The sequence below is a fragment of the Malaclemys terrapin genome, chromosome 14 (assembly GCF_027887155.1).
Source record: "Malaclemys terrapin pileata isolate rMalTer1 chromosome 14, rMalTer1.hap1, whole genome shotgun sequence".
Lineage (NCBI taxonomy): Eukaryota > Metazoa > Chordata > Testudines > Emydidae > Malaclemys > Malaclemys terrapin.
The window spans coordinates 10,312,756-10,339,588 of NC_071518.1; the positions used below are offsets into that span (position 1 = coordinate 10,312,756).

Below are 26,833 nucleotides of genomic sequence, written 5' to 3' on the forward strand. Positions count from 1 at the left end.
ATTTTAATGCAAAAGCTTCTTTTTAATAATTCATCATCAACAACCAGAATATTAAATGACTTTTTACCTGAAAAGGAATATGGGCTGCTGGTCAATAAAAACAACAGAACACGGGTCACTTCCTGTGCCCCTCACATATGGAAGCAATCCCATTAACTCATGTATCAATTACGTATATGACTAAGATTTTGTTAGCCAGCAGCCCCTGTTATTAACCAGTGCATACAATGACTACAACCACCCACATCACACAACAAAATGGGCCTCAGATATTTTATTGTACAAGGCTGGTCTTCATAAAATATTTCTGAACGTACAAATAATCATGACAAACAGAACAGTCTTTAAGAATGCTTAGTTGTTTTGGGCAGGGGAATAATAGCCCTTCCCAAGTCTCAGTGATGAGTGTAGGACCAATTGGCAGATTGATTAAAAAGAAATGACCAAGTTCTTCCTGAAGGAGAGTAAAAGTCATTATGCTGAGTAGAAATCATATGCATGTCAAGGAGATGGTGGGTTGCAGAGAGACCATGGCTGGGTCAGGATTATAAATGCAAAAATATGTGGTCCGTGCCTCAAAAATTGTTCCCTAGAATTGCCCCTTTATGGTTATATTATGGAGATGCCTCAGGTTATGTGGGGAGCCACAAAAGGGGCAGGAAATTCCCACCCAGTGCTGGAGTTGTGTTCATCCATGGCAATTTTGATAGCTGCAAATAGTCAGTCCCTAAGTATTAATCCCGGTATATCACAGCTGTGCAGCTATGTGACTACATAGTGAAAGATCCTTTTCCTAATGCAATTGCAAAAGAGGGTAGACCTAGGGTGACTGTGGCAACCTGAACTCTGAATGTCCTAGCATCTCTGGATATTAAATTGCAGCTGTAATGTAGCATTTCTTTAGAGCCTGGGTATGTTTTGCTCTACATGGTAGTGCAGGGGAGCAAGGAGGCATAAGGGGATTCCTTGCATGACCTCCTCACTTTGCCATTCTGCATATGGAAAGGGCAGCTCCATAGGGTTAAAGAAGCAGGGAAGGGGCAGAAACTTGCCTCCAGCCCACACACCCCCAACCCAACCCCATGGACCAACCAGCGCAATGGAGCCCACACAGAGTGAAAAGTACTGTACTACTGGCATAAGCCTGGAAGACTTAATTTACCAGCTGAAGCCAGGGGAGAAGCAGGGAAGAAATTGTAGCTCCAAGAGTCACAATTTCTTTGCTGGGATAGCACTGCTACGTGCCACTCCTTGTTCTATGCTAGCCAGAAAGTGACAGCCTAGCCCTTCATTTTTTGCAATAATTGGATCCTGGGAAAGAGATTCTCTTTGATGTAGCTGTATCAAATTATATTCTGGCCAAGAAACTAAACCATAGACAATCTGCTCCTGTTCACTGGGATGAGTTTATGATCTAGCATTACTCTGAATTTGTCTTTCACTGTTTTTAACACCTCCTCATCTGTAAGTGTTGTGGTTTCCACCAGATCCATGTTCTCCTTGTAATTGTATTTAACCTTGGTGAGTTTCCACCCAACTAAAGCCCAAAGGCCATCAGTGGTCTGGAGGCTGCAGATGGACTTTTTAACGAACAGAGAATCTGGAGATGTCTGGAGATACACACTCTGGGGCCTGAAATCTTCTATCTCTCGTGGCTCCAGGGTAAACAGGTAAACTTTCTTACATGCATTTTTTTCCAGATTATTGGAATTAGAGACGCTTTGGTTGGGATTGTATTGCTTCCTTTTGATTTTCTCAAAGTACCAGATCCCATTGTCTTCCATGAAGCGAAAGATGCCGGGAACCTGGGGCTGGTCTTTCCCAGAAATCAGCTCCATTGGCTGCCACATTTGATAGACCATTCCAAAGCCGCCGTCCACTATGTAGGCTTTCCCATCCAGGACCACCTTTAGCAGAAGGTGATCAATATGATGATTATATGCATTTTCTTCTGGGTTGTAAACTTTTGCTCCTATTATGGTGGTGTCATATCCCAGCGTTTTCAGAACCCAATATAAAAGATGGTTGTTTTCCATGCACCAGCCACCACGTTTCTTCTTCACTATTTTGTCATAAACTGGTTCTAAGTCTAACTCGATGGTTTCCCCACAGTGGATGCTGAGGTTTTCAAAAGGAACAGCCCTGATGTGGTGCTGGAATATTGCAGTCAAGGTCTCCAAATCCGGGTTTTTGTAGGAGCCATTATAAGAAATTCTGGTGAAATAGTCCGTGATGTTCATGTTACCTGTATGGTGAGTAAAAGAACAATTGTGTGTGTCTGAAATGCTTGGATGCGTGTCACCATCCGTCATAGGAGCAGAATGTCTTTACACCCTGATTGCTTAAAATGACTAAGCCCCTTACAGAAGACAAGGAGACGAGTTTGTTTGTTTTACCGTTGTGCCTAGTGACTTCAAGTGTGCTAGGCACACTACATACACATTTTAAGAGGTACTTCCTGACCAGAAGAGCTTACTATCTAAATAGACCAGTCAGACAAAGGAAGTGGTATTGTTCCCATTTTTCAGGTGGGATATTGAGTCAGGGAGACAACTGTGGCCCAGATTATCAAAGATATTTAGGTGCCTACCTCAGGGGGAGTTAGATGCCTAAATACCTTTGAGGATCTGGGTTTAAAGGATGCACTCAAGGTCATAGTGGGAGCCAGAAACCACACCCAGCACTCCTGAGCCCGGATCTAGTTCTTTAACTGCAAGGCCAGCCTTCTAGGCACTGCTTGGTTAAATATTTCCTGTGCTATTCATGCTGGTTGACAGAGGGCACTCATCCCACTGTCTCCTGCTCTTACTGCTGACAGGAGCTAGAAGCAGATTCGCACTCCTGGTGCTGTGGCTTTTCAGTGAGCCTGGCAGCTCCATTCTCCTCTCATTAGCAGGGGTGAATGGGAGGGACTCGTTTTCTGCCTCTTACTCACCACTATCCCTGGTGGCTCAGCTCCCCAGCTTTGTGCCTCACTGGTCTAAGTGAGGTGTTAGGAGCAGGAAGGAGATGCTCACTTTCCAAAAAAGGAAATCAAGGACGGTGACAGAGCATCATCTCCACCGCGGCTTTTCCCCTCCCACTACATAGTGTGAGATACAGCAGGGAGGATGGGTTGCCCTTATTCTCCCTACTTACTGTTTCTTCCCACAATCTTCAGAGGCAACCAGCAGGCCCTATGCCTGGAAGTCAATTGTCAGGAATGGGCAAGTAGATCTACAACCCCTTTACCTGACAGCAGCAGGACCTGGCTCTCTCCATCTGCACCGTTGTTCCTGCCTTTTAGAAACCCTGGGGCCTGAGAGGGAGCCCCACATGCACTGGGATTAGGGAATGCGCCACCCATCAATTCAACGCACTCTGGGGTCTCCCAAACTTCAGTGTACAAAGTGCAGTGTGGCCAGCAATGAGAACAGGTTCTCCTTCCCACTGCTGGGGGAATGAAAGACAAGCCAGCCAGCAACAGCTGCAGATCAGATCAAGGTGTGGAGGCTAGCTGGCTGTTCCCAGAATATAATGTCCCGGGTGGGCAGAGATGACTACTCAAGATCACAGCTCATGGTAAGCAATGCAGGAGAGAAGCCAGGACCTGGTGGAGAAAACCCAGGGGATTGGTGGCCCTTTGGGGAGGGAACAGGGATTTTGATATGGACAAATAGGCTAATAGTTATACCCAGAGGACCAAAGAGTTAAAACCACCAAACATCAGCCTACTCTGAGAATCAGATTCAGAATGACGGGTCAGAGCACAGATGATTGATCTGAGAGGCCTCAAACATTCTCAGGTGCCTTCTGTGCCTTAAAATAAAGGTGTCCTAAAGCCAAGGGATAAAAATCCCATTGCGCTGCTCTCTAGGTAGACTTCCTCCTATGATTCATGTATTTAAAACTTCCTACATTAAGGATATAAGAAGTATTCAATCTGGATAAAGTTATCAGTATGCAGTACTGAAAAACCCTCAAAAACCCCATCATATGAAAGAAATGGGGAAAATACCCCAAATATAAAACAATAGTGCTCCCAATTAGAACAATGTGCAGGCAGGATCAGAAATGTCCCCAACTGGTGCTGTTCAGAATGTATAGAAATGTAAATTGTAGCTATCCCAGTATCGTCAACCCCAAAGGTTCAAATCTCAGGCCCCCAAAAATCACACGATTGGCTTAAAAATCATGATATTTTAAAAAATAATAAATTTGGATTCCTTTTCTTTACATTCTGGAACTGGCGCATTTAGGGGTTACATTTTCAAGCTTTTCACAGCAACCAGGAGGTCTAGAAAAAAAATTTTTTTTTTTAAATGAGATCTGAGATTATCAAGTAATAACCTGATTCCAGCTTTGAAATTGTTAAGAAAACCACGAAATATCACAAGAGTTGTCAACACTGCTATCAACTTCGATTCCTTTTGTTTCTTTTCTGGTAGAAGTAAAAACAGTATTTTAAATGATTTTTCCTCTTTAAGGGAAATCTTACTGTGTTGTTACTACTCTAATTTTAAATGTATTGAAAGTATGTTGGCTTTGAAAACAAAATAAAATGTATTATTGCTTACAACTATCAGAACCAAGCATAACATCAGAAGTGTTTGAATCTGTCCATCTGTCATGGTTATTTCTGGGTCACCTTTCACACTGGCATCTGAACCAAGTCAGATGATGTGAATGTGTATTCTGGCTGGGCCGATAATTGAGAGAATAAGCCAGTAAGTCTGTTACACTGACACAAGAGAAGTCAAGTCTGAAATTGGCTGAAGATTCCCTCTCAGTTCTTATGCAGTGTAGCTGTTTCCTGCAATGTTTGTTCATAGGCCAGATTTGAATGCACATTTATGACCAAATCAGCCACAAAGATTCTGGGTTTAAAAGGTGTCTTACCTGTAAAAACAGTTCAACCACAAGTGTATCAGTTTTCACTCTCTTGCTTCTTTAGGCACTAAACTGTCTGGCCCGGTTTTCAGTCCTTTATGCAGTGAAGAACTTGGGAATAGACAACAGTTCTCCAGCTTCTCTTGAGAGAAACTCCTTCTTTCATCACGTCACTTTCACTCTCTTCTGTAACTGACCAATGCCAGAGGAGGGAGGAGTTCAGCTGTAGTGAGCTAGCAAATTTTAGTTGCACTGACGTAATGAGGATTCTAACTCTCCTCGTTAGAACACACACTGCTTTGTCTTTTTCAGTGGCTAAATCTACTGGTTGGCTGTCGGGGACAGGGAGAGTTATTTGTTTCAATAACATTATAATATCGGAGGGTGGTACTTTTTTCAGGATATTAGGCAGCTAAGTGTTGGTCAGGAAATTAGGGCTGAAAGTTCATGAACAGTTGATCTGAGAAGATTTTCACTGTTTGATATGTCACAAGAATGACAAGATTCTAGCACTGTTGAACACAAACACAAACCCTAGTGCTGATTGGGCAGCAAACCCAAGTTCTTGTATTGTAGCTGTTGTCAGATGCCACCGGTGTGATGCTCTGCTCTGTCCAATGTTGGTAACTGTCGGCTGCGTCCATGTGTTCCCTCTGTGTGCTGCCCCGGCTCTGCGCAGATCGCTGACACAGCAGACCCCAAGAGAATCCCCAATAACCACAGACTCCGATAAGGCACGAAGGCACCCGGCCAGGTTTATTGTCAAACGAAACACAGTCTCTAGCTCCCCGGATCAGATGTCTACAGTTCTGCTAGTACATATATGCTCCCTGACAATGGACCGGATCAGTCAGTGGCGGGACACTCCACTGCCCCCTATGCTGGACAAAGACACTGCCCCAGGGATGCATTCTTATACACAGGTACAAACAAGTTACACATCATTCCTGATGTATTGAGGTGCAACCCCTCCATGCAGTAAGGTGCCGCCTCTCACCTTGTTCATGTTGGTTAGAACAAAACAACTCCATCCATCATAGTACCCTTTTGCCCCTGTCTTTAGGATGGGTTCGCCTGTTCTTTGTTATCTGTGTGTGTAATGTGCAAGTATCGGAGTGTTCTGGTATCATCCTGGCATATGTTTGTATCTTTAGTGTCCAGTACCTTTTAGGTAAATGTATTTTTGAACCATCAGCCCTTTTGTTGCCAGCTTCTGCAAGCAGGGCCTGCCTCTGGCTCATAGCTTAACTTTGCTTTATGTTAGCAAAGTCTTGACCATTACTTTAGTTCAGGCCTTAGGCCTCATACCGGGCCTCTGATAAGGGTTTATGTTTCAGGGCCTCATCTTACTACAGTAGCTTAGTGTCTAATTTGTTATCCTTTGTCTCTGCTACATTTCTTTGTGGACTACAGTAGATTTTGTAGAATGTAGAATGCGTCTTCTTGGATGTTTGAACTGTGTCAAGCGTTACGGGACTCTAACAGTGACTGGAGCCTCTGGATGCTACATAAGAATTAAAGAGTAACTACTGCTATGTAGCATTCCCCCCATCACGGAGTATAACTCATATTGCTTTCCACCTAAGGATTAGTGTGAATTTTTCTAAGCTAAATCTCATTTTGCTATTTTCCTCCCAAGCCTCAACTATTTCTACATTCTTTTGTATTAATTCTCTGTGCTCAGCGACATCATAATTTAATATCAACAAAACATTTCACTAAACTGCTGATTGTGCAGATAAATAAGTTCAGGCACAGATCTCCATGGTAACCCACTGCACAACCTGTCCCCCATCTCAATACTTTGCTCTTTGTCATTGCCATCCGTGGATGGTCTTTCACACCATGTGGCTGTGCTCAGGTCCAAGCCACTTTATCGTCAAGGGAACAGGTTGCCTGACATAGGCAGGCATCCCCTGGGAAGCTCCATGTTTGTAAACAGACAAAGATAATTGTCCGGATTGCAACACTTATCAGATTTCACTGTCCAGGTTAGATCCTGTCGTACTTAGAGTCAGAACCCAGTGTTTTACTGGAGGGCAAGCCAAACCCCAAGCAATCAGACAGCAGTGTCCGCTAAGCATTCTTCTGCTTTTTAAAATCTCGCTGGGAATTTCAATATAAAAGATGGTTGTTTTCCATGCACCAGCCACCACGTTTCTTCTTCACTATTTTGTCATAAACTGGTTCTAAGTCTAACTCGATGGTTTCCCCGCAGTGGATGCTGAGGTTTTCAAAAGGAACAGCCCTGATGTGGTGCTGGAATATTGCAGTCAAGGTCTCCAAATCCAGGTTTTTGTAGGAGCCATTATAAGAAATTCTGGTGAAATAGTCCGTGATGTTCATGTTACCTGCATGGTGAATAAAAGAACAATTGTGTGTGTCTGAAATGCTTGGATGCGTGTCACCATCCGTCATAGGAGCAGAATGTCTTTACACCCTGATTGCTTAAAATGACTAAGCCCCTTACAGAAGACAGGGAGACGAGTTTGTTTGTTTTATCGTTGTGCCTAGTGACTTCAGGTGTGCTAGGCACTCTACATACACATTTTAAGAGGTACTTCCTGACCAGAAGAGCTTACTATCTAAATAGACCAGTCAGACAAAGGAAGTGGTATTGTTCCCATTTTTCAGGTGGGGTCTGAGGTGAAAGTAAGCCGGTACGGTCTGGTACAGCGTACCAGCAAGAGCTGGTACCCTGTGCCATACCTATGCTGGACCAGCTTCCCCAGGCGACAATTTAAAGGGGCTGGGGCTCCCAGCAGCAGATGGAGCCCTGGGCCCCTTAAATTGCTGTCAGAGCCCGGCTTCCAGAGCCCCCTGGTCGCAGAGGTAGCTGGGACCCCAAGAGCTCCGGCAGCGATTTAAAGGGCCCAGTGCTCTGCTGTGGTAGCAGCGGCTGGGAGCCGCTGCCCCGTTAAATCACCGCCGAAGCCCCGCCACCGCTACCCCAGGGTTCCGGCAGTGGAGCTCTGGCGGAGATTTAAAGGGCCTAGGCTCCAGCCACCGGTACTGTCCCGGGCCCTTTAAATCTCCGCCAGAGCTCCACTGCTGGAGCTAGTGGAGATTTAAAGGGTCCGGGGCGGTATCGGCGGCCGGAGTACCAGGTCCTTTAAATTGCTGACCGAGCGCAGCTGCCGGAGCCCCAGAGTAGCGGCGGGAGCCAGGAGCCCCAGGGGCTCTGCCAGCAATTTAAAGGGACCGGGGCTCCGCTGTGGGAGCGGTGGCTGGGAGCCCCTGGCCTTTTAAATCACCACCCAAGCCCTGCTGCTGGAGCCCCGGGGTAGCAGCGGCAGCCGGGGGAATTAAAGCGCAATCACTATTTTTAACAACCTGCCATTATAGAGACCATGAAACTGTTCAATACATTGATATTTGTCTTCACATGAAATTGTACAGCTCTAGCTGTTTATACAGATACATTTAATAAATGGGCAATTGCAGATCTTTGCTACGTTAAATTTCTCCAATTTCTCTTATTGGGGACAGGCAGGTGATCTGGTGTTTCTCGGACCTCAGAGAACTCTCTATTAACCACACTCTCCTGTATTTCAGGCTGAATAAACATGTTGCTTTCAATGCATTAACATTAACCAGGCCTGATTGTAATCATTCTTTGCATTCTTAAGAATTTGCAAGCCTGTTTTCAATAAATTATAGGGTTGGTCACGTTATTACATCCATCAGCATTTGAATTCATTCTCTTACCAATTTTAATAATCGAATTCTGAATACCGTGTGATTAAAATGTTCTCTAGCAGCAAATATATTCTTCTGTTACTGGTAGTACAACTGTGAAATCTTAATGGTCACTAGATGTCACTATAATTTTACTTGATCTTCAAACGTAACAAACTGATGAAATTCTCCTGCAATCTGATAGGCTTATGTTAAAGGCCCTGTAAAATAAACTATTATTAGTTATCAGAAAACTATTCCAAATATAGAGTTTACAGAAAAGAAAGTTGTCTGTATTGTTGTTGTAGCCATGTTGGTCCCAGCATATTAGAGAGAGGTGAGATAATATCTTTATTGGACCAACTTCTGTTGGTGAAACAGACAAGCTTTCCAGCTATATAGAGCTTTTCTTCAGGTCTGGCAAAGTAACTCAGACCTAAACACTTGCCTTTGGTTGAGCTGTTACCAGTACTTGTGAGGTTGAGTTGATGTGCAAGGAACTATCAATTTTTTTTTAAAAGAGCCTTGGTGGAGAACTGGATAGCCCAGATTTTGAATGTGTCAATTTCTCAGACCCAGAATATGACTGGACATGATTTACTTTTTTTTAATGAACTTATAACCCATGTGAGTACTTACCATTCTGATCCTGATGGTTCCTATATACCTCAGGGTTAGCTATGGGACTTTGGACTTGTGCTGTAGAAACTGTATTTGAAAAGACCTCTGCTCAAGCAGCAAAATTCAAGAAATTAAACTGCTGTGTCACTTTTGTCAACACATACATTGTATCTCTTCCAACAAGGCTCCACCGCTTCCCAGCCCCACCCAGCCTCTTCCCAGCCTCTTTCCACCTCTCCCCCCAGCACGCCCTGTCCATGCTCCTCTCCCTCCATCCCAGCGTCTCCTGCACACCGCTGAACAGCTGTTCCACAGCATGCAGGAGTCACTGGGAGGGAGGAGGAGGAGTTGATCAGCGGGGGCCACAGGCGGACGCGAAGGGAGGGAGCACCTGCTCTCTGGTCTGAACACTAGACCACACTGCCTCTCAGATGGTCCAAGGAGCTAGTAAAATAGTATTTCCCTGTCATCATTGGTAGTAGTGGTCAGGCACAAGGTTTGTAGGGCTGTGACAGAGTTGGGGCAGGGGACAGTCCTTGAGCCACCAGCAGATACAAAGGAGGAGAATAGAAAGAGCAACCCCCCAGGATGCCCACGGTGTGAAGAGTTGTGGGCTGAAACCAAGCTATGGAGGTGACCACCCCCCACCAGCAGTGATTTCTATGGGTGAAGAATGAGTGGGCCCCACAAGCGGGACCTGAAGGATTACTAAGGGAGCCCCAGGGGGTAGCACCTCCAGTAAGGAGGGAGAGAAAACACCTTCCTGTCAGGTAAGCAGGGAGATGTGTGACAGAGTGCTGGGAAACAACAACTGAGGCAGCACTCTGGGCGCTGCAACAACAGCAGTTGCTCTGGAGTAGCCCTGATTAGGAAGAGCTGTGCCTAATTGGTGGATTGGGATGGGCTGAGGAGAGTTAGCTAGTTAGCCCTTTACCCAAGAGGTAGAAAAGGCCGTGTGTGGATTCATTCTCATATAAACCTGAAGAAAAGGGGAACCCTAAGCTATTGTTTAGTAGTATTCAGTTGCTGAACCAAACTATAATATTCATGGACGTTGGCAGAACCCACCAAAGAGTATTTAATAAACAAATGGGGATCTCCTATATGCAATTTCCCAGTATAAGGGACAAAGAAAAAGACTTGGATGAGAGACTAATTGTAGATGGTAACTAAACCCCATACACACTGATTCAGTCAGCAAATGCAGGAGTGGTATGTTAGGGATTAAATTTGATCAAGGCATGTGTGATGTCATTTATTTGTATTGAGAAATGGCAACGTAGAAGTATTATTAAGGAATAGTTGGTACAGGGTTTAATGTTGAAATTGAAAGAAAGACCTACATTTTATAAGGCCCAGAAAACCTCTAGGTGAGCATTGAGAGGTACAAATGTTTGCTTTGTTTCCTTTCTGATGATTAGTTTACAGCTTTATGCTGCCTGCTGGAACCCTTATCTATTCTTTGGAAAGAGCAATAAATTGTGTGAAAGGAGGACAGCCAGACTGCCTTCTTTCATCCTTGAAACTATCCTAGCTGTGAAGCTCACAGGGAAGAACTTATCTTCTGTTTCACCCCTCTGGGGTTGTTTTTGTTTCCACCTTTTTTAAGTTGATAAAGGGATTGATACCTTTCCAGGATCATAATATTGCATTGGTAATTGGTACAATATGAAATATGTGACAATCACAAAGTACATGCCCACTGTAGACCAGGGCCATCCCTAGCTATTTGGGTGCCTGGGAGGCAGGAGCTGTGGGGGGCCACTTTTGGGGGCCCCACAGGCCCAGAATGGCTCCGGGATTAGTGGGGGGGCGGGAGTAGCCCGCTCCGCTTCCCTCACCCTGACCCCAGCCATGTCGCTCGGGGCAAGGGGCTTGGGGAAGGGATCCCTCCCCCCCACTCACCGGCAGTGACGGGAAGCAGAGCAGCCCGGTCCCAACCCTAGGTTCGACGGGGACAGGTGAGCAAAGCCCACAGGTAAGTGGGGAACATGGAGACCGGGGAAATGAGTCGGAAACAAGAGGGAGTGTGGGCTATATTGGCAGAGAGAAAGGAGAGTCAGGAAAAAACTGGGAGGAAAGATCAAACCAGTATTTTAGATGCCTATATACAAATGCGAGAAGTATGGGGAATAAGCAGGAAGAACTGGAAGTGCTAATAAATAAATACAACTATGACATTGTTGGCATCACTGAAACTTGGTGGGATAATACACATGATTGGAATGTTGGTGTGGATGGGTACAGCTTGCTCAGGAAGGATAGACAGGGGAAAAAGGGAGGAGGTGTTGCCTTATATATTAAAAATGTACACACTTGGACAGAGGTAGAGATGGACATAGGAGACGGAAGTGTTGAGAGTCTCTGGGTTAGGCTTAAGGGGGCAAAAAACAAGGGAGATGTCATGCTAGGCGTCTACTACAGGCCACCTAACCAGGTGGAAGAGGTGGATGAGGCTTTTTTCAAGCAACTAACAAAATCATCCAAAGCCCAAGACTTGGTGGTGATGGGGGACTTCAACTATCCGGATATATGTTGGGAAAATAACACAGCGGGGAACAGACTATCCAACAAATTCTTGGACTGCATTGGAGACAACTTTTTATTTCAGAAGGTTGAAAAAGCTACTAGGGGGGAAGCTGTTCTAGACTTGATTTTAACAAATAGGGAGGAACTCGTTGAGAATGTGAAAGTAGAAGGCAGCCTGGGTGAAAGTGATCATGAAATCATAGACTTTGCAATTCTAAGGAAGGGTAGAAGGGAGAACAGCAAAATAGAGACAATGGATTTCAGGAAGGCAGATTTTGGGAAGCTCAGAGAGCTGATAGGTAAGGTCCCATGGGAATCAAGACTGAGGGGAAAAACAACTGAGGAGAGTTGGCAGTTTTTCAAAGGGACACTATTAAGGGCCCAAAAGCAAGCTATTCCGCTGGTTAGGAAAGATAGAAAATGTGGCAAAAGACCACCTTGGCTTAACCACGAGATCTTGCACGATCTAAAAAATAAAAAGGAGTCATATAAAAAATGGAAACTAGGACAGATTACAAAGGATGAATATAGGCAAACAACACAGGAATGCAGGGGCAAGATTAGAAAGGCAAAGGCACAAAATGAGCTCAAACTAGCTACGGGAATAAAAGGAAACAAGAAGACTTTTTATCAATACATTAGAAGCAAGAGGAAGACCAAAGACAGGGTAGGCCCACTGCTTAGTGAAGAGGGAGAAACAGTAACAGGAAACTTGGAAATGGCAGAGATGCTTAATGACTTCTTTGTTTCGGTCTTCACCGAGAAGTCTGAAGGAATGCCTAACATAGTGAATGCTAATGGGAAGGGGGTAGGTTTAGCGGATAAAATAAAAAAAGAACAAGTTAAAAATCACTTAGAAAAGTTAGATGCCTGCAAGTCACCCGGGCCTGATGAAATGCATCCTAGAATACTCAAGGAGCTAATAGAGGAGGTATCTGAGCCTCTAGCTATTATCTTTGGAAAGTCATGGGAGACGGGAGAGATTCCAGAAGACTGGAAAAGGGCAAATATAGTGCCCATCTATAAAAAGGGAACTAAAAACAACCCAGGTAACTACAGACCAGTTAGTTTAACTTCTGTGCCAGGGAAGATAATGGAGCAAGTAATTAAGGAAATCATCTGCCAACACTTGGAAGGTGGTAAGGTGATAGGGAATAGCCAGCATGGATTTGTGAAGAACAAATCATGTCAAACCAATCTGATAGCTTTCTTTGATAGGATAACGAGCCTTGTGGATAAGGGTGAAGCGGTGGATGTGGTATACCTAGACTTTAGTAAGGCATTTGATACGGTCTCGCATGATATTCTTATCGATAAACTAGGCAAATATAAATTAGATGGGGCTACTATAAGGTGGGTGCATAACTGGCTGGATAATCGTACTCAGAGAGTTGTTATTAATGGTTCCCAATCCTGCTGGAAAGGCGTAACGAGTGGGGTACCGCAGGGGTCTGTTTTGGGACCGGCTCTGTTCAATATCTTCATCAACGACTTAGATATTGGCATAGAAAGTACGCTTATTAAGTTTGCGGATGATACCAAACTGGGAGGGATTGCAACTACTTTGGAGGACAGGGTCATAATTCAAAATGATCTGGACAAATTGGAGAAATGGTCTGAGTTAAACAGGATGAAGTTTAACAAAGACAAATGCAAAGTGCTCCACTTAGGAAGGAAAAATCAATTTCACACATACAGAATGGGAAAAGACTGTCTAGGAAGGAGTACGGCAGAAAGGGATCTAGGGGTTATAGTGGACCACAAGCTAAATATGAGTCAACAGTGTGATGCTGTTGCAAAAAAAGCAAACATGATTCTGGGATGCATTAACAGGTGTGTTGTGAGCAAGACACGAGAAGTCATTCTTCCGCTCTACTCTGCTCTGGTTAGGCCTCAGCTGGAGTATTGTGTCCAGTTCTGGGCGCCGCATTTTAAAAAAGATGTGGAGAAACTGGAAAGGGTCCAAAGAAGAGCAACAAGAATGATTAAAGGTCTTGAGAACATGACCTATGAAGGAAGGCTGAAAGAATTGGGTTTGTTTAGTTTGGAAAAGAGAAGACTGAGAGGGGACATGATAGCAGTTTTCAGGTATATAAAAGGGTGTCATAAGGAGGAGGGAGAGAACTTGTTCACCTTAGCCTCTAAGGATAGAACCAGAAACAATGGGTTTAAACTGCAGCAAGGGAGGTCTAGATTGGACATTAGGAAAAAGTTCCTAACTGTCAGGGTGGTTAAACACTGGAACAAATTGCCTAGGGAGGTTGTGGAATCTCCGTCTCTGGAGATATTTAAGGGTAGGTTAGATAAATGTCTACTAGGGATGGTCTAGGCAGTATTTGGTCCTGCCATGCGGGCAGGGGACTGGACTCGATGACCTCTCGAGGTCCCTTCCAGTCCTATAATCTATGAATCTATAAACCCACTCTACCCCGCCAGCTCCCAGCCACGGTCCTCCGCTGGTGAGCGCTGGGAGCGGTCCTTCCCCTAACCCAAGCAACATGGCTGGGGCATGACAAGGAAAGCGGAGTGGGCTGAGGCCGCGTCTCTCTGCTTCCCGCTGCCAGTGAATGCGAGGGGCGATCCTTTCCCCGCACTCAGCGGCGGCAGGCAGCGTAGCGCCGCGGCTGGGAGCTGGCAGAGTAGAGCGGGTTGGGGCCGGGTTGCAGGGGGGAAGGGTAAGAGGCAAGGTGGAGGGAGTTGTCCGGGGCCCCACAACCCCTAGGGATGGCTCTGCCCCTTGCAGGGGGGGCCGGCCAAGGGATAGGGCTTGTCGAAGGGGCTGGTGCGGCCACGTATGCAGCACGCAGCTGCCTAGGGCACCATAAATTTGGGGCAAATTGGTGCCCCAATTTCATCGTGCCCTACGCAGTTTCGTATGCTGTGTATGCCCAAGGACGGCCCTGCTGTAGATGTTTCATGCACTTACCAGGCTCCTGGTAAGATGTAAATCAATATAAAAGTTTCTGGTGAAGTCCTCAAAATTTTTAAGTTGGGAACCACTAGCTTAAGTGTCACTTTTATCATCTTTGTAAAATACAAAACCAATAGCCCAAAGAGAGATTGTGCTGGTTATGTCAGAAATCAAATTAACAACAAATATTCCTTTGTATGATTATATCTGAAGTTCTGAGTAAAGCGCGGTGGATTAAATTTCACTAAATATCCAAATAAAAACAGTTACAAATTTAATTGTAGTTAGTTACTATTGTTTTAAGAATTGTAATGAAGTTGTTTACTATCAGTGAGATGCTGAGTTACATATACATGCTTTTACATATGAGCGTGTCCTTTAACAATTACTTGGAGCTATGTTTTAGTATTGGAAAATAGTATTCATTATAATCAAGTTGTTTATTGTATTAATTTTGGTTAATGAACAAGTGTTTAATTTGAAATGATAAAAAGCATTTTAGTGTTTAGCATTGGAATGTTAATTTGATAGTGAACTCTGGATTTATCTAATGTAGAACAAAATTGTTCTAATGTAGAACAAAATTGGGTATAAAATTTCCCATACTGGAGGCTGGAATAAATAAACTCACCTGGAATTAAAGTTAGTTTTAAGATTAAAGGAACTTTTAAGAGTATAGTACTATTCAATACACTGTTACAGCTTCTTGTTGAATATAACAATTAGAATTAAGGGAAAGCAGAATTAAAATAGTAATAATTCAGTTTCTATTATATTTTCAATTATCATTGAGGGTTCTGAGATTCTAAAAGGAGCCGCGATCGGCCGAACCTGTGGACGTGGCAGGTAAACAAACCGGCCTGGCCCGCCAGGGTGTGAGCCGCGTGCCAAAGGTTGCCGATCCCTGGTATAGACATTACATACGCTGATGGGAAGAGTTCCCCATCAACATAGGTAATCCACCTCCTCGAGAGGCAGTAGCTAGGTCAATGGACGAATTCTTCTGTCGACCTTGAGCTGTCTACACTGGGGATCAGGTCGGCTTAACCACGTCACCCAAGCGTCATCCCTGAGTGACGCAGCTGGGTCGACCTAATTTTTTAGTGTAGACCAGGCCTAAAAATATGCCAAAAGACAAACCTTTGTGAGATTGTGATAGCATCAACTGAATGATGGGAAAGAATGTATAATACCTGACTTGTTTATGTGATCAAATTTATCACCTGTAGTCTGAAGGAGGATCATCCCCAAAATTTGCGTTGTTGAGTGGTAAGTGTCAACATTAGAAACAGATCCCAAAGGGTGTGATCCAAATCTATCAGTGCAACTGAATGGAAAACATTCATAAAAAGCAGATTCTGCCACAGGTTGGTAGAGGAGCAACCTCACCTGAAAATCCTGAGCAAAGAATCGTGTTGTTCTGGATCCAGAAAGCTCTTCCCACTTCCTTTAGCAGTGGTCCTGAAGGGTCAACTTCCTCGCCCTATGAGAGAGGAATTTCCTTAACTGAGTCCTTCACAGACAAAACCTATGGCGGAGTTGGGTACACTGGTCCAAAGCTGCCTTAGGAAACTTTCCTAAAGGAAGGACAATCCAGTGGTTAGGCTGTTAGCCTGGGATTCAGAAGACCTGCGTTTAATTCTCTGTTCCACCATAGAGTGAGTAAGTCATTTAGAGGTACATCTATGCTGCCACAGGCGCCAACATTCCCTGGCGCCAGTGGGTGCTAGCATCCCCACCCCCACTCGACCCTTTCCTCACCCCTCCCCACCCCCATTCCAACCCCTTCCCCAAAGTCTAAAGATTTGCAATAATGCTCATAATACCAAACAGGAGCTTCTGTGACCTTTATTCACAATTGGCACAAGCTCATGTGAGAGCAGCAAAATACTACAATAGATTTTTGCAGCACATTGCAAAAGTTCATGGCTTTCAAGCCTAATTTTCAAACCCAGCCTCCATGTGCAAAGCAATTGTGCACATCTATACCCAAAGATATACACACTCTGGCATGATGCCCAATTACTTTTGTATGTGCATAATGTGAGATCACATGTGTAGGTATGCAAGCATGCTAGATTTTGCACACATAAAAGGGGGACAAGTATGTGCCCCACCATTGAAAATCAGGCAATTAAATGTCATCCTTTAAATATGCATCTCTGCTAGGCCTGCCTGCATATCTAGTCACCACCAATCTGGAGCACAGGTAAACTAATATATCCTAGAACTGAAAGATTCTGTGTTTAATGGCAAATCACCCCGAGTCAGCTGACCCACTGAGATGTTAAAATATGCTATGAAAATGATGTATGAATCCCTACACTGGATCAGCTCTTAAACTGATTGACACCAGTTGATCTCCACTATGTCTGCTTGTGAATCTGTCCCACTGTGTTTACTCTCCATGGGTCAATTTTTCTGCAGGTTTCACTAAAATTGCCGTCACTTATCCCGTCCCAGCCATGAATTTGACTCTGTTTCCTGCATTTCTTCTTGCCACAGGTACACAAAAGGGAAACTGTTATACCAGCAAAAATCAATCACATGTGCCTTGGCCAAAACAAAGAGTTGTTTGTTTTCTCTTTAGCTATGAAACTTTCCATCCAGCTCTACTCTTTAAACTGATCATCTTTGTTCTTTTGTAACACAAGTTAAGCAGGTTTTCTGAGCCTAAGGAAATCTTTCTGAGCATTTCATCAAGCTTACTTGCCTGTACAGATTCAATAACAGAAAACTCCTTCGAAGTCAACTCAGATTTAATCTCCATTTTGTCCTAGTACATTACCATGGCTCTGTTGTAAAGGTGTAATATATGGTATTTGAAATGCCATGGGTGATATAACACCACTGATTATTTTTCAATCACAGCCTCACCATTGAAGTCATTGGGAAGTGCTCTTCAAAACTCAGTGGCGTAATATGGCCCATTAGACCCACCATTCCGACCAATAGAGATATCTGTTCATTCTACATTCCCAAAGGATCCACGCTATCTATCCCTTAGCCTCAGGATCCGTAACCAGCTGTGTCATGGAAATGAAGATTTTTTTTCTCCCCTAGCGTTATCCTGTTTCTCCTCTTGCAACCAATTCTATTCATCCCCGGCAAGAAGTACTGGAGACGTCCTTACTTAAAGGATCTTTCCATTTCCCCTTCTATCACAAAATCCTTTTAACTACTGAGGCCCTGTTGTCTTTCAAGACAAGTCAAACAAAATAGTCTGTATAAGGCCAAGCTCTTCTGAGCTAAATTCAAATTTGTTTTCTTTTGCTCGCTAAAACATAGTGTCTAAGTACAAAAGAAAGTGTGCATGGCTCAGACCTTCAGTCAAGACCGGCATGTGTAAAAATGATCTCCACTGATTGCTTTGACTTGCAAATGTTTCCACTCAGAAAAAATGCTTGTGTTTTTGGGGGTCTTCATCAGACACTGGGGCTGCCATCCAGGTGCAATTTGACTTCAATAGTTTAGAAACAAATGTGAAACCGCTGACATATACAATCCATTCTTCTTCCATAAATACAGAAGAGCAAAGGGTTGCTTAGATACTATATTCCAGTAATTGTACCTGTACATTTCTCACTTTCCTGCCTGCCAGTGATTAGTAATGTTGGTTCAGGTTATTGGTTTATGATCATCGTTTGCCTTTGGAGGTAACAATGTGTGCTCTTGGGATTAGCGTGCTGATTTAAAACAAGTATATTTACACATTCAGTCTAATAATAATATGTATGTTATATGCACTGGCAAGTGTCCAGACCTTGCCACAACATCCTCCGTAACTCCTAGCTGAACTTGTCTTTCTGGCCTAGATCCTCAGAGGTATTTAGGCACCTAACTCCCACTGAAATCCCTACGGCTCAGACTCTCATCCAGTCCGTCATTATCTCATGTCTTGATTACTGTCATTCTCCCCTCTAGCTTCTTGTTTCCTACACTGCACCCACCCCTCAGTCCATTAAAATCACAGCTGCTCGGATCACCTTCCATGATTGAATCACTTCTCTAGATACCTGCCATCAGGTGTGTGAGAGAGAGAGAGAGAGAGAGAGAGAGAGTGGATCTTACATTCCCTGGCATTGTGTGCAACAGTATTTACGCATGGATACAAAGGCAGACAGTCACATCTCTGTGAAAATCATGCAGTATTTAATGACAACAGCAAATCAGTCCGTCCCCCCGTTCCCTCACTCTCACACACACACACACACAAACTCACACACACACACACACACACATGGCAGGTTTAAGCAGAAGTGCACTAACACAAGCCAGTTTACTAGGCAAAGCTACCTCTCAGGTGATGCTGAAGCAGAGGAAAACCTACATAGGTTCTTCCATTGCCACCCATCACTGGCGCATCTGACCAGGGTCTCTCTTTTCCAAAAAGCAGATTTACTATAGTATAAAGGACGAGGCTCAGTGCCACTCAGCGTCTTCCAGCTGCTTCTGGGCAATTTTCTTAGCTTGAGATAGGAATCAGGGCATCAAAAGGGAGTCCTATCATTCACATGCAGCCTGAGCTGTACTCTGCCAGTAATATACCTGCGTTTTTTGGTGGTGGCTCACTAAATTCTGTTGACAGCTGAAGTAATCATTGTGTAAAGAATAAACCCGATGGCTTCACTAGTTTAAAACAGCTTACAGTGCAGGTGCTGGGGCAAGATGCCATTTCAGGGTGTTAAATCACCTATCCGCAGCAGCCATGGAGCACAGCTGGACTCTGTATCGCCCCTTCCCCAGTGGAGAATCTTCCACCCTGCAACTAGGCTCTTATGAATGGCACTAGGGGATCTGCTGAGCATACTGCCGAGAGTTTGTCCCAGACAAGTTACCTGAGCTGAAGCTACCATATTTGCATCTATTTCAAAAGCTCCAAAGTTGAAGGGTGTCTGGGTCTGAGGTTTGGATTCATTCTAAACGGACTGTTAAAAATTCTGATCTAGACCTGCATTCATAATTCTGACACTTTCAAAATTCAGAAGTGCTTGGATCTGGATACTGGGGTTTGGCCCAGGAGTCCTTTTCCTGTTGTCTGATCATGAACCTGCTAAGAAAGGAATTAAATGGCCCTTAGCTCAAAGTTTGTTCACTAGCCCTTCCCCTCCATTCCTGGCATTCACCCAGGGGAATCAGGGACTTCTGCTGTCAGGGATGGAGAGGCCGGTGCATAGGGAGCACCGGCCTCCATGACCAACCTCAGAAGCAGACTGGTCAACCAGATTAGAGCTGTAAAAGGAGCCAAGCAAAGCTAGCTATTCAGAAACAATATCTTGTGCTTAAGAATCCTAGTTCCCAACATGTATTTCCCTCCAAGGCCTCATGAATGGGAGAGACAAGGTGGGTGAGGTAATATCTTGTACTGGACCAATTTATGTGGGTGAAAGAGACAAGTTCTCCAGCTCTTCTTCAGGTCTGTGTAAGCTCAAAAGCTTGTCTCTTTGGTCCAATACAATTGGGCCAATACAAGATATCACCTCACCCATCTTGTCTACCTAATATACAAACACAGCTACAACAACACTGCAAACATCATGAATGGGAGGGACAGGCACCTTTCCCTCCCTCTTCAAACCATGGCTTCCTAAAAGCTGGAGTAACTACCATTTCCTTTGTGGGCACAGACAGGGGTAAAGGAGGGTTTTTCTTGAACTCCCTTCTTCCTGGTAGGCACTGCATTTTGGCTCTGCCATTTTTGGTTTCAGAGATTCAATGATGGAGTAACCTTTACTTGGAATAGAGTCTCTGTTGGTTTCTACTGATCTCTGTTAGTCGGAAGACTGGTAGCTCTGGGGAAGGGTAGCCCATGGATCCTTTGTTCTGTTCCAAAAGCTAAGTGACAGCTGCTACTAGTAGGACCCAGCAGAAAAGTTTCAACTGGAATGTCTGCAAAGGGTTATGTTCTTCTAAACCAGGTCTCTAGTAAACAGGTTGATTTCAATGGGAGCTAGGCACCTAAATACCTTTGAGGGCCTGGGCCCACATGTAACCTACCACAGGCGCTACTGGGAGCTGAGGCTAAGCCCCAACCCTGCTTTAGGTGAACTTTTTTATGCAAAGCAGTATACGTCTTGCTATTTTTCATTCTTGTTAGTTTAAAATGAGTTATTCCACTTGTCTACCTATATTAATCCCAACACCTCAGGTGCCCTGATACATTGGATTATTTTGTTTGTTGCAGTGTTGTTGCAGCTGTGTTGGTTCCAGGATATGAGAGACAAGGTGGGGGAGGTAATATCTTTTATTGGATCACTTCTGAACTCATCTTGTTTTGCTTTTGGCGTTCCTTTTTGTGATTCAGTATACAGTGGCTTTGTGATCGGTATTCTGTCTGAATGGTCTTTCTATTTATCTACAAAGCTGCCATGCGAATTTAATCTGTTTCCTTGAGGTTGAACCCCTTTCATCTTATAGGTGAGCAGAAGAAAACTGATAGCTTTAAACTCTCTTTGAATTTTGTTGCCCAGCTGGGGGGAAACTAACCCTCTCTTTATAAATTGTGAAGCAGAATTGTCTTCACTGTAAATTTATGCCAATCTTGCACATTGAACTCCACCTAATGCATAATGTCAAATGTGCAGACAGACTAGAAGATAACGACCGTTGTTGAATGAGTATTAGTGATACTATTATCAATTATTATTGCCCCCAAACATTTCCTGTTTCCTTTCCTTAGGGTGGTATTTTCCAAAGACTTCAGTTATTGGCCTAACTCTGCTGCCTTTAAAATCAATAGGAATGTAGTGAGGCAGCCTGGCTCCCAGCCGCCCCAGAGAGGGACGAGCCCCTCCGGATTCCAAGGTGGGCGAAGCCACTGGAGCCTGTGCCCGCCTCCCAAAGGTCAAAGTGCAGGACAGGAAGTATAAAAGCCCCATCCGAGGGCTCAGAAGCTGCCAGGCCACCGGAGAAGCCAGACGCTGGGGGCCTAGCTCCCGCTGGGGAGACTCCTGAGCCTGTGACCGACCCGAGGACTGGCCATACCAGTCAAGGCCTGATGGCGACCAGACCCAGAGAAGCTGTTAAGCCTACCGGTGAGAAGCGACCCAGAGGAGCTGCCAAGCCTACCGCTCACTGAGTACCCTGAGGAGCCCATGGTGCTCGATTCCGTGGAGGACACCGAGCAGACGCAGATACTGCTAGATGGGGAGGTAGGAAGTAGCCCGGGGGCAGCCGACCCTAGTCTGGCTGCGGCACACCCAAAGCCGATGTCAGTGTGTTGCGGCCAGGATCCCCACTGACATAGCAGCAGGGTGCCTGCCGCTGTTAGGGCCTTGGGCTGGGACGCAGTGGAGTGGGCGGGCCTGCGTCCCCCCTGCCACCCCACTCATGGGTGGCAATCTCCCCCTCGCCCCAGACACTCAGAACCAGGAGCCTGGGTTTTGTTCCTGAACTATTTGCCCAGCCCCTGCCTGAGGGCCTGAGCTCCTGCTTGTTTGCTGCCCTGCTCTGACCCAGGGCCTGTGCTTATCCTGGACTATTTGCTCAGCCCCTTCTTGAGGGCCTGAGCTCCCGACCGGGTGCTTGCTGCCCGCCCTGACCCAGGTCCAGGCCTGGCACTGAACTATTTGCTCAGCCCCTGCCTGAGGGCCTGAGCCCTTGACTGTTTCCTGCCCCACCAGGCTAATTCCCCGACTCACCGGACCTAAGTAGTGAGGTGGCCTGGCTCCCAGCCGCCCCAGAGAGAGGCGACCCCAACCCACCTTTCTATAAGGACTTTTATCACTGACTTCAATGGGAGCATATTTAGGCCAATGCTGGATGGATTTGAAAATCTCACCCTGGTGACACACTGTGACATTAAGAACAGCCCCAGGGCAGAGGGCTAGGGGCACCAAAATATCTGGTAATGAATTGCAGCTGGCTTAACTAGTTCAAGTGTACCCCAAGTCTGTAATGTCGTGAAATGTATCTGGTAAGTGTCATGCAAGGTTTCAGTGAAAATCTCATGACTCACTGGTTATTAATACCATCATGTAATGTAGATGCAAGCATCTGATGCAAAGTTATGGACATCAACTGAAGTTATAATTCTTAAAATGTGTTTTCCAGCCACGCAGGAATTTCCCCACCTGGAAGTTACTTCCAAAATACTTGGAAAGATAATGAGAATGTATTTACATCCCACATAAACAGACCCATCAAGCTAACAAGGGGTGAAGGCAATTGTCATACTATGGTGTGGGGGGAAGGAGATTGGCAATCACACGTCTAATGTTCATTCAATTGCACCAGTGGGGGCAGAAACTAAATAATTTGCATTTTAGCAGACAATCCAAGCAGGGGAAGATGCAGCAGAACACTCCCTTCAAGACAGACTCCATGTTGCCTCTTTCACAGCTGGAAATAGACTGTTGTCTGGACGTCTCCTTCAGAAGAATCCTCTTCAAAGCTTCAATGGACTATAAAAGAGAGGGGTCGAGAAACCCAACGTATCTATCTTTCACATAAGAAGACAAGAGTATCAGCCTTTTGACTTTGGAGGATAGATCCTGACCCAGGAGCTCCGTCAGCCATATTGATGGAAACATGTGGTGTGGATTTTACCTTGAACCAAGTTTAGCTTGCTAATTTTTAGTTAGTAGAAAGCATTTTATCTATATTTCTCTTGTAACTATTGCCGACTTTAATCCTTATGCTTGTACCCACCCAACACCTCTCTCTTTGAAATGAAAATTCACTTGTTTTACTTTTAATCCAAGCCAGTCCAGAGCTGTGTTTGAACTGAACGGTTTGGTAACTCCAGTTAAAGTAACAAACTGTTGGATGTTGACTCTTTAAAGAGCAATGAACGTTAACATTCCGCTGGTTGTCCGGGACAGGGCTGGACATTTCAGAATACGTGTTTTGGGGAAAATTCTGCGCTGCGGAGAGTGTGAAGTCAAAACATTGAACCAGGGTTGCCCAATACACAGACATAAAGCGCATGTTTGTTTCTGACTGTGGACATCCCCAGCAGAGAGCTACAGAAGCAAAGTTTTAAGACACTTAAAGGTTAGAGGGTCAGAGTTGACAGCTCTTCACTGGTCTGGATTGCACCTCAGAATGTAACACACATCACATCAATGCTATTTCATCTAATGAAGGATCCTAGTGTAACCCCCCATATATCAGTAGACTTGCCCCTCAGACCAACTTAAGACCTGGTGTAAGTGGGTGTAACTCCTTGGATTTCAGTAGCTCCATGTGTACTGCTCAAAAAATTAAGAAAAATCACAAAGATGAAATTTCAGACATTTGGGAGGAAAGGAGAATCGTAACAGAGGGCCAGATCCTCTCCTGCTCCCTGATGTGATGCTGGAATATCGCAGTCAAGGTCTCCAAATCCAGGTTTTTGTAGGAGCCATTATAAGAAATTATGGTGAAATATTCTGTGATGTTCATTTTAACTGTCAGTGAGTAAAATAACAATTGTGTGTCTGAAATGCTTGGCTGAGTATCACCATCCATCATAGGAGAAGAACCTCTTTACACCCGATTGTTTAAAATGACTAAGCCCCTTGCAGAAGACAAGATGAGTTTGCTTGTTTTACCATTGTTCCTAGTGGCACCAGGTGTCCTAGACACTCTACATACATATTTTAAGAGGTACTTCCTGTCCAGAAGAGCTTACTATCTAAATAGACCAGTCAGACAAAGAAAGTGGTATTGTTCCCATTTTTCAGGTGGGGTATTGAGTCAGGGAGACAATTTTGGCCCAGATTATCAAAGATATTTGGGTGCCTACCTCAGGGGAAATTAGATGCCTGACGACCTTTGAGGATCTGGGTTTAAAGGACACACTCAAGGTCCTAGTGGGAGCCAGAAACCACACGCAGCGCCTCTGAGCCCCAATACAGTTCTTTAATCGCACGGCCAGCCTTCTAGGCAGGGCCGGCTCCAGGCACCAGCGCAGCAAGCTGGTGCTTGAGGCAGCCCATGGAAGGGGGTCTTTGGCAGGTCTTTGGCGGCTATTCGGCGGCGGGTCCCTCAGTCCCTCTCAGGGGAAAGGACCTGCCACCAAATTGCCGCCGAAGAATGAAGGGGCGCGATAGAGCAGCCGCCGAACTGCCGCAGATTGCGCCTTTTTTTTTTTTCTCTTCACCGCTTGGGGCAGCAAAAAAGCTGGAGCTGGCCCTGCATCTAGGCACTGCTTGGTTAAATATTTCCTGTGCTATTCATGCTGGTTGGCAGAGGGCATTCATCCCACTGTCTCCTGCTCTTAGTGCTGACAGGAGCTAGAAGCAGATTTGCACTCCTGGTGCTGTGGCCTTTCAGTGAGCTTGGCAGCTCCATTCTCCTCTCATTAGCAGGGGTGAATGGGAGGGGCTCATTTTCTGCCTCTTACTCACCACCATCCCTGGTGGCTCAGCTCCCCAGCTTTGTGCCTCACTGGTCTAAGTGAGGTATTAGGAGCAGGAAGGAGATGCTCACTTTCCAAAAGAAGGAAATCAAGGACCGTGACAGAGCATCATCTCCACCATGGGATTTTCCCCTCCCACTACATAATGTGAAATACAGCAGGGAGGATGGGTTGCCCTTATTCTCCTTATTCACTGTTCCTTCCTATAATCTTCAGAGGCAACCAGCAGGCCCTGTGCCTGGAAGTCAATTGTCAGGAATGGGCAAGTAGATCTACAACCCCTTTACCTGACAGCAGCAGGACCTGGCTCTCTATGTCTGCACTGTTGTTCCTGCCTTTTAGAAACCCTGGGGCCTGAGAGGGAGCCCCACATGCACTGGGATTAGGGAATGCGCCACTGATCACTTCAACATACTCTGGGGTCTCCCAAACTTCAAAGGGCAGTGTGGCCACCAATGAGACCAGGTTCTCCTTCCCACTGCTGGAGGAACGAAAGACAAGCCAACCAGCAACAGCTGCAGATCAGATCAAGGTGTGCAGGCTAGCTGGCTGTTCCCAGAATATAAAGTCCCGGGTGGGCAGAGATCACTACTCAAGATCACAGCTCATGGTAAGCAATGCAGGAGAGAAGCCAGGACCTGGTGGAGAAAACCCAGGGGATTGGTGGCCCTTTGGGGAGGGAACAGGGATTTTGATATGGACAAATAGGCTAATAGTTATACCCAGAGGACCAAAGAGTTAAAACTACCCAAACATCAGCCTACTCTGAGGATCAGATTGAGAATGACTGGTCAGAGCACAGATGATTGATCTGAGAGGCCTCAAACATTCTCAGGTACCTTCTGTGCCTTAAGATAAAGGTGTCCTAAGCCCAAGGGATAAAAGTCCCATTGTGCTGCTCTCTAGGTAGCACTTCCTCCTTGGTTAATACGATTCATGTATTTAAAACTTACCACACTAAGGATATAAGAAGTATTCAATCTGGATAAAGTTATCAGTATGCAGTACTGAAAAACCCTCAAAAAACCCATCATATGAAAGAAATGGGGAAAATGACCCCAAATATAAAACAATATTGCTCCCAATTAGAACAATGTGCAGGCAGGATCAGAAATGTCCCCAACTGGTGCTGTTCATAATGTATAGAAATGTAAATTGTAGCTATCCCAGTATCGTCAACCCCAAAGGTTCAAATGTCAGGCCCCCAAAAATCACACGATTGGCTTAAAAATTATGAGATTTTAAACAATAATAAATTTCGGTTCTTTTTATTTATGTTCTGGAACTGGTGCATTTAGGGGTCACATTTTCAAGCTTTTCACAGCAACCAGGAAGTCTAGAAAAAAAATTTTTTTTTTAAATGAGATCTGAGACTGTCAAGTAATAACCTGATTCCAGCTTTAAAATTGTTAAGAAAACCATGAAATATCACAAGAGTCGTCAACACTACTATCCAACTTCACTTCCTTTTGTTTCTTTTTTGGTAGAAGTAAAGACACAAGAGAAGTCAAGTCTGAAATTGGCTGAAGATTCCCTCTCAGTTCTTAGGCAGTGTAGCCGTTTCCTGCAATGTTTGTTCATAGGCCAGATTTGAATGCACATTTATGACCAAATCAGCCACAAAGATTCTGGGTTTAAAAGGTGTCTTACCTGTAAAACAGTTGCGGTTGAACTATCAGTTTTCACTCTCTTGCTTCTTTAGGCACTAAACCGTCTGGCCCGTTTTCAGTCCTTTATGCAGTGAAGAATTTGGGAATAAACAACATTTCTCCAGCTTCTCTTGAGAGAAACTCCTTCTTTCATCAGGTCACTTTCACTCTTTTCTGTAATTGACCAAAGCCAGAGGAGGGAGGAGTTCAGCTGTAGTGAGCTAGCAAATTTTA

At 44.8% G+C, this 26,833-nt stretch overlaps 1 protein-coding gene and 1 long non-coding RNA gene across 2 annotated transcripts; both read right to left on the bottom strand.

The window, feature by feature from the left end:
- Positions 1 to 259: 259 nt before the first annotated feature.
- Positions 260 to 5,011, bottom strand: LOC128848751 (arylamine N-acetyltransferase, pineal gland isozyme NAT-3-like). The gene is made up of 2 exons (XM_054048884.1): positions 4,879 to 5,011; positions 260 to 2,245 (listed from the first exon to the last, which is right to left on the bottom strand). The coding sequence occupies exon 2, from the start codon at positions 2,238 to 2,240 to the stop codon at positions 1,368 to 1,370; it is 873 nt and encodes a 290-aa protein (XP_053904859.1). The 5' UTR covers positions 2,241 to 2,245; positions 4,879 to 5,011; the 3' UTR covers positions 260 to 1,367.
- Positions 5,012 to 26,202: 21,191 nt separating this feature from the next.
- On the bottom strand, positions 26,203 to 26,761 carry LOC128849066 (uncharacterized). Its single transcript, XR_008447158.1, has 2 exons — positions 26,601 to 26,761; positions 26,203 to 26,286 (listed from the first exon to the last, which is right to left on the bottom strand). It is a non-coding gene; the product is annotated as an uncharacterized LOC128849066 (long non-coding RNA).
- Between the last annotated feature and the right edge of the window lie 72 nt (positions 26,762 to 26,833).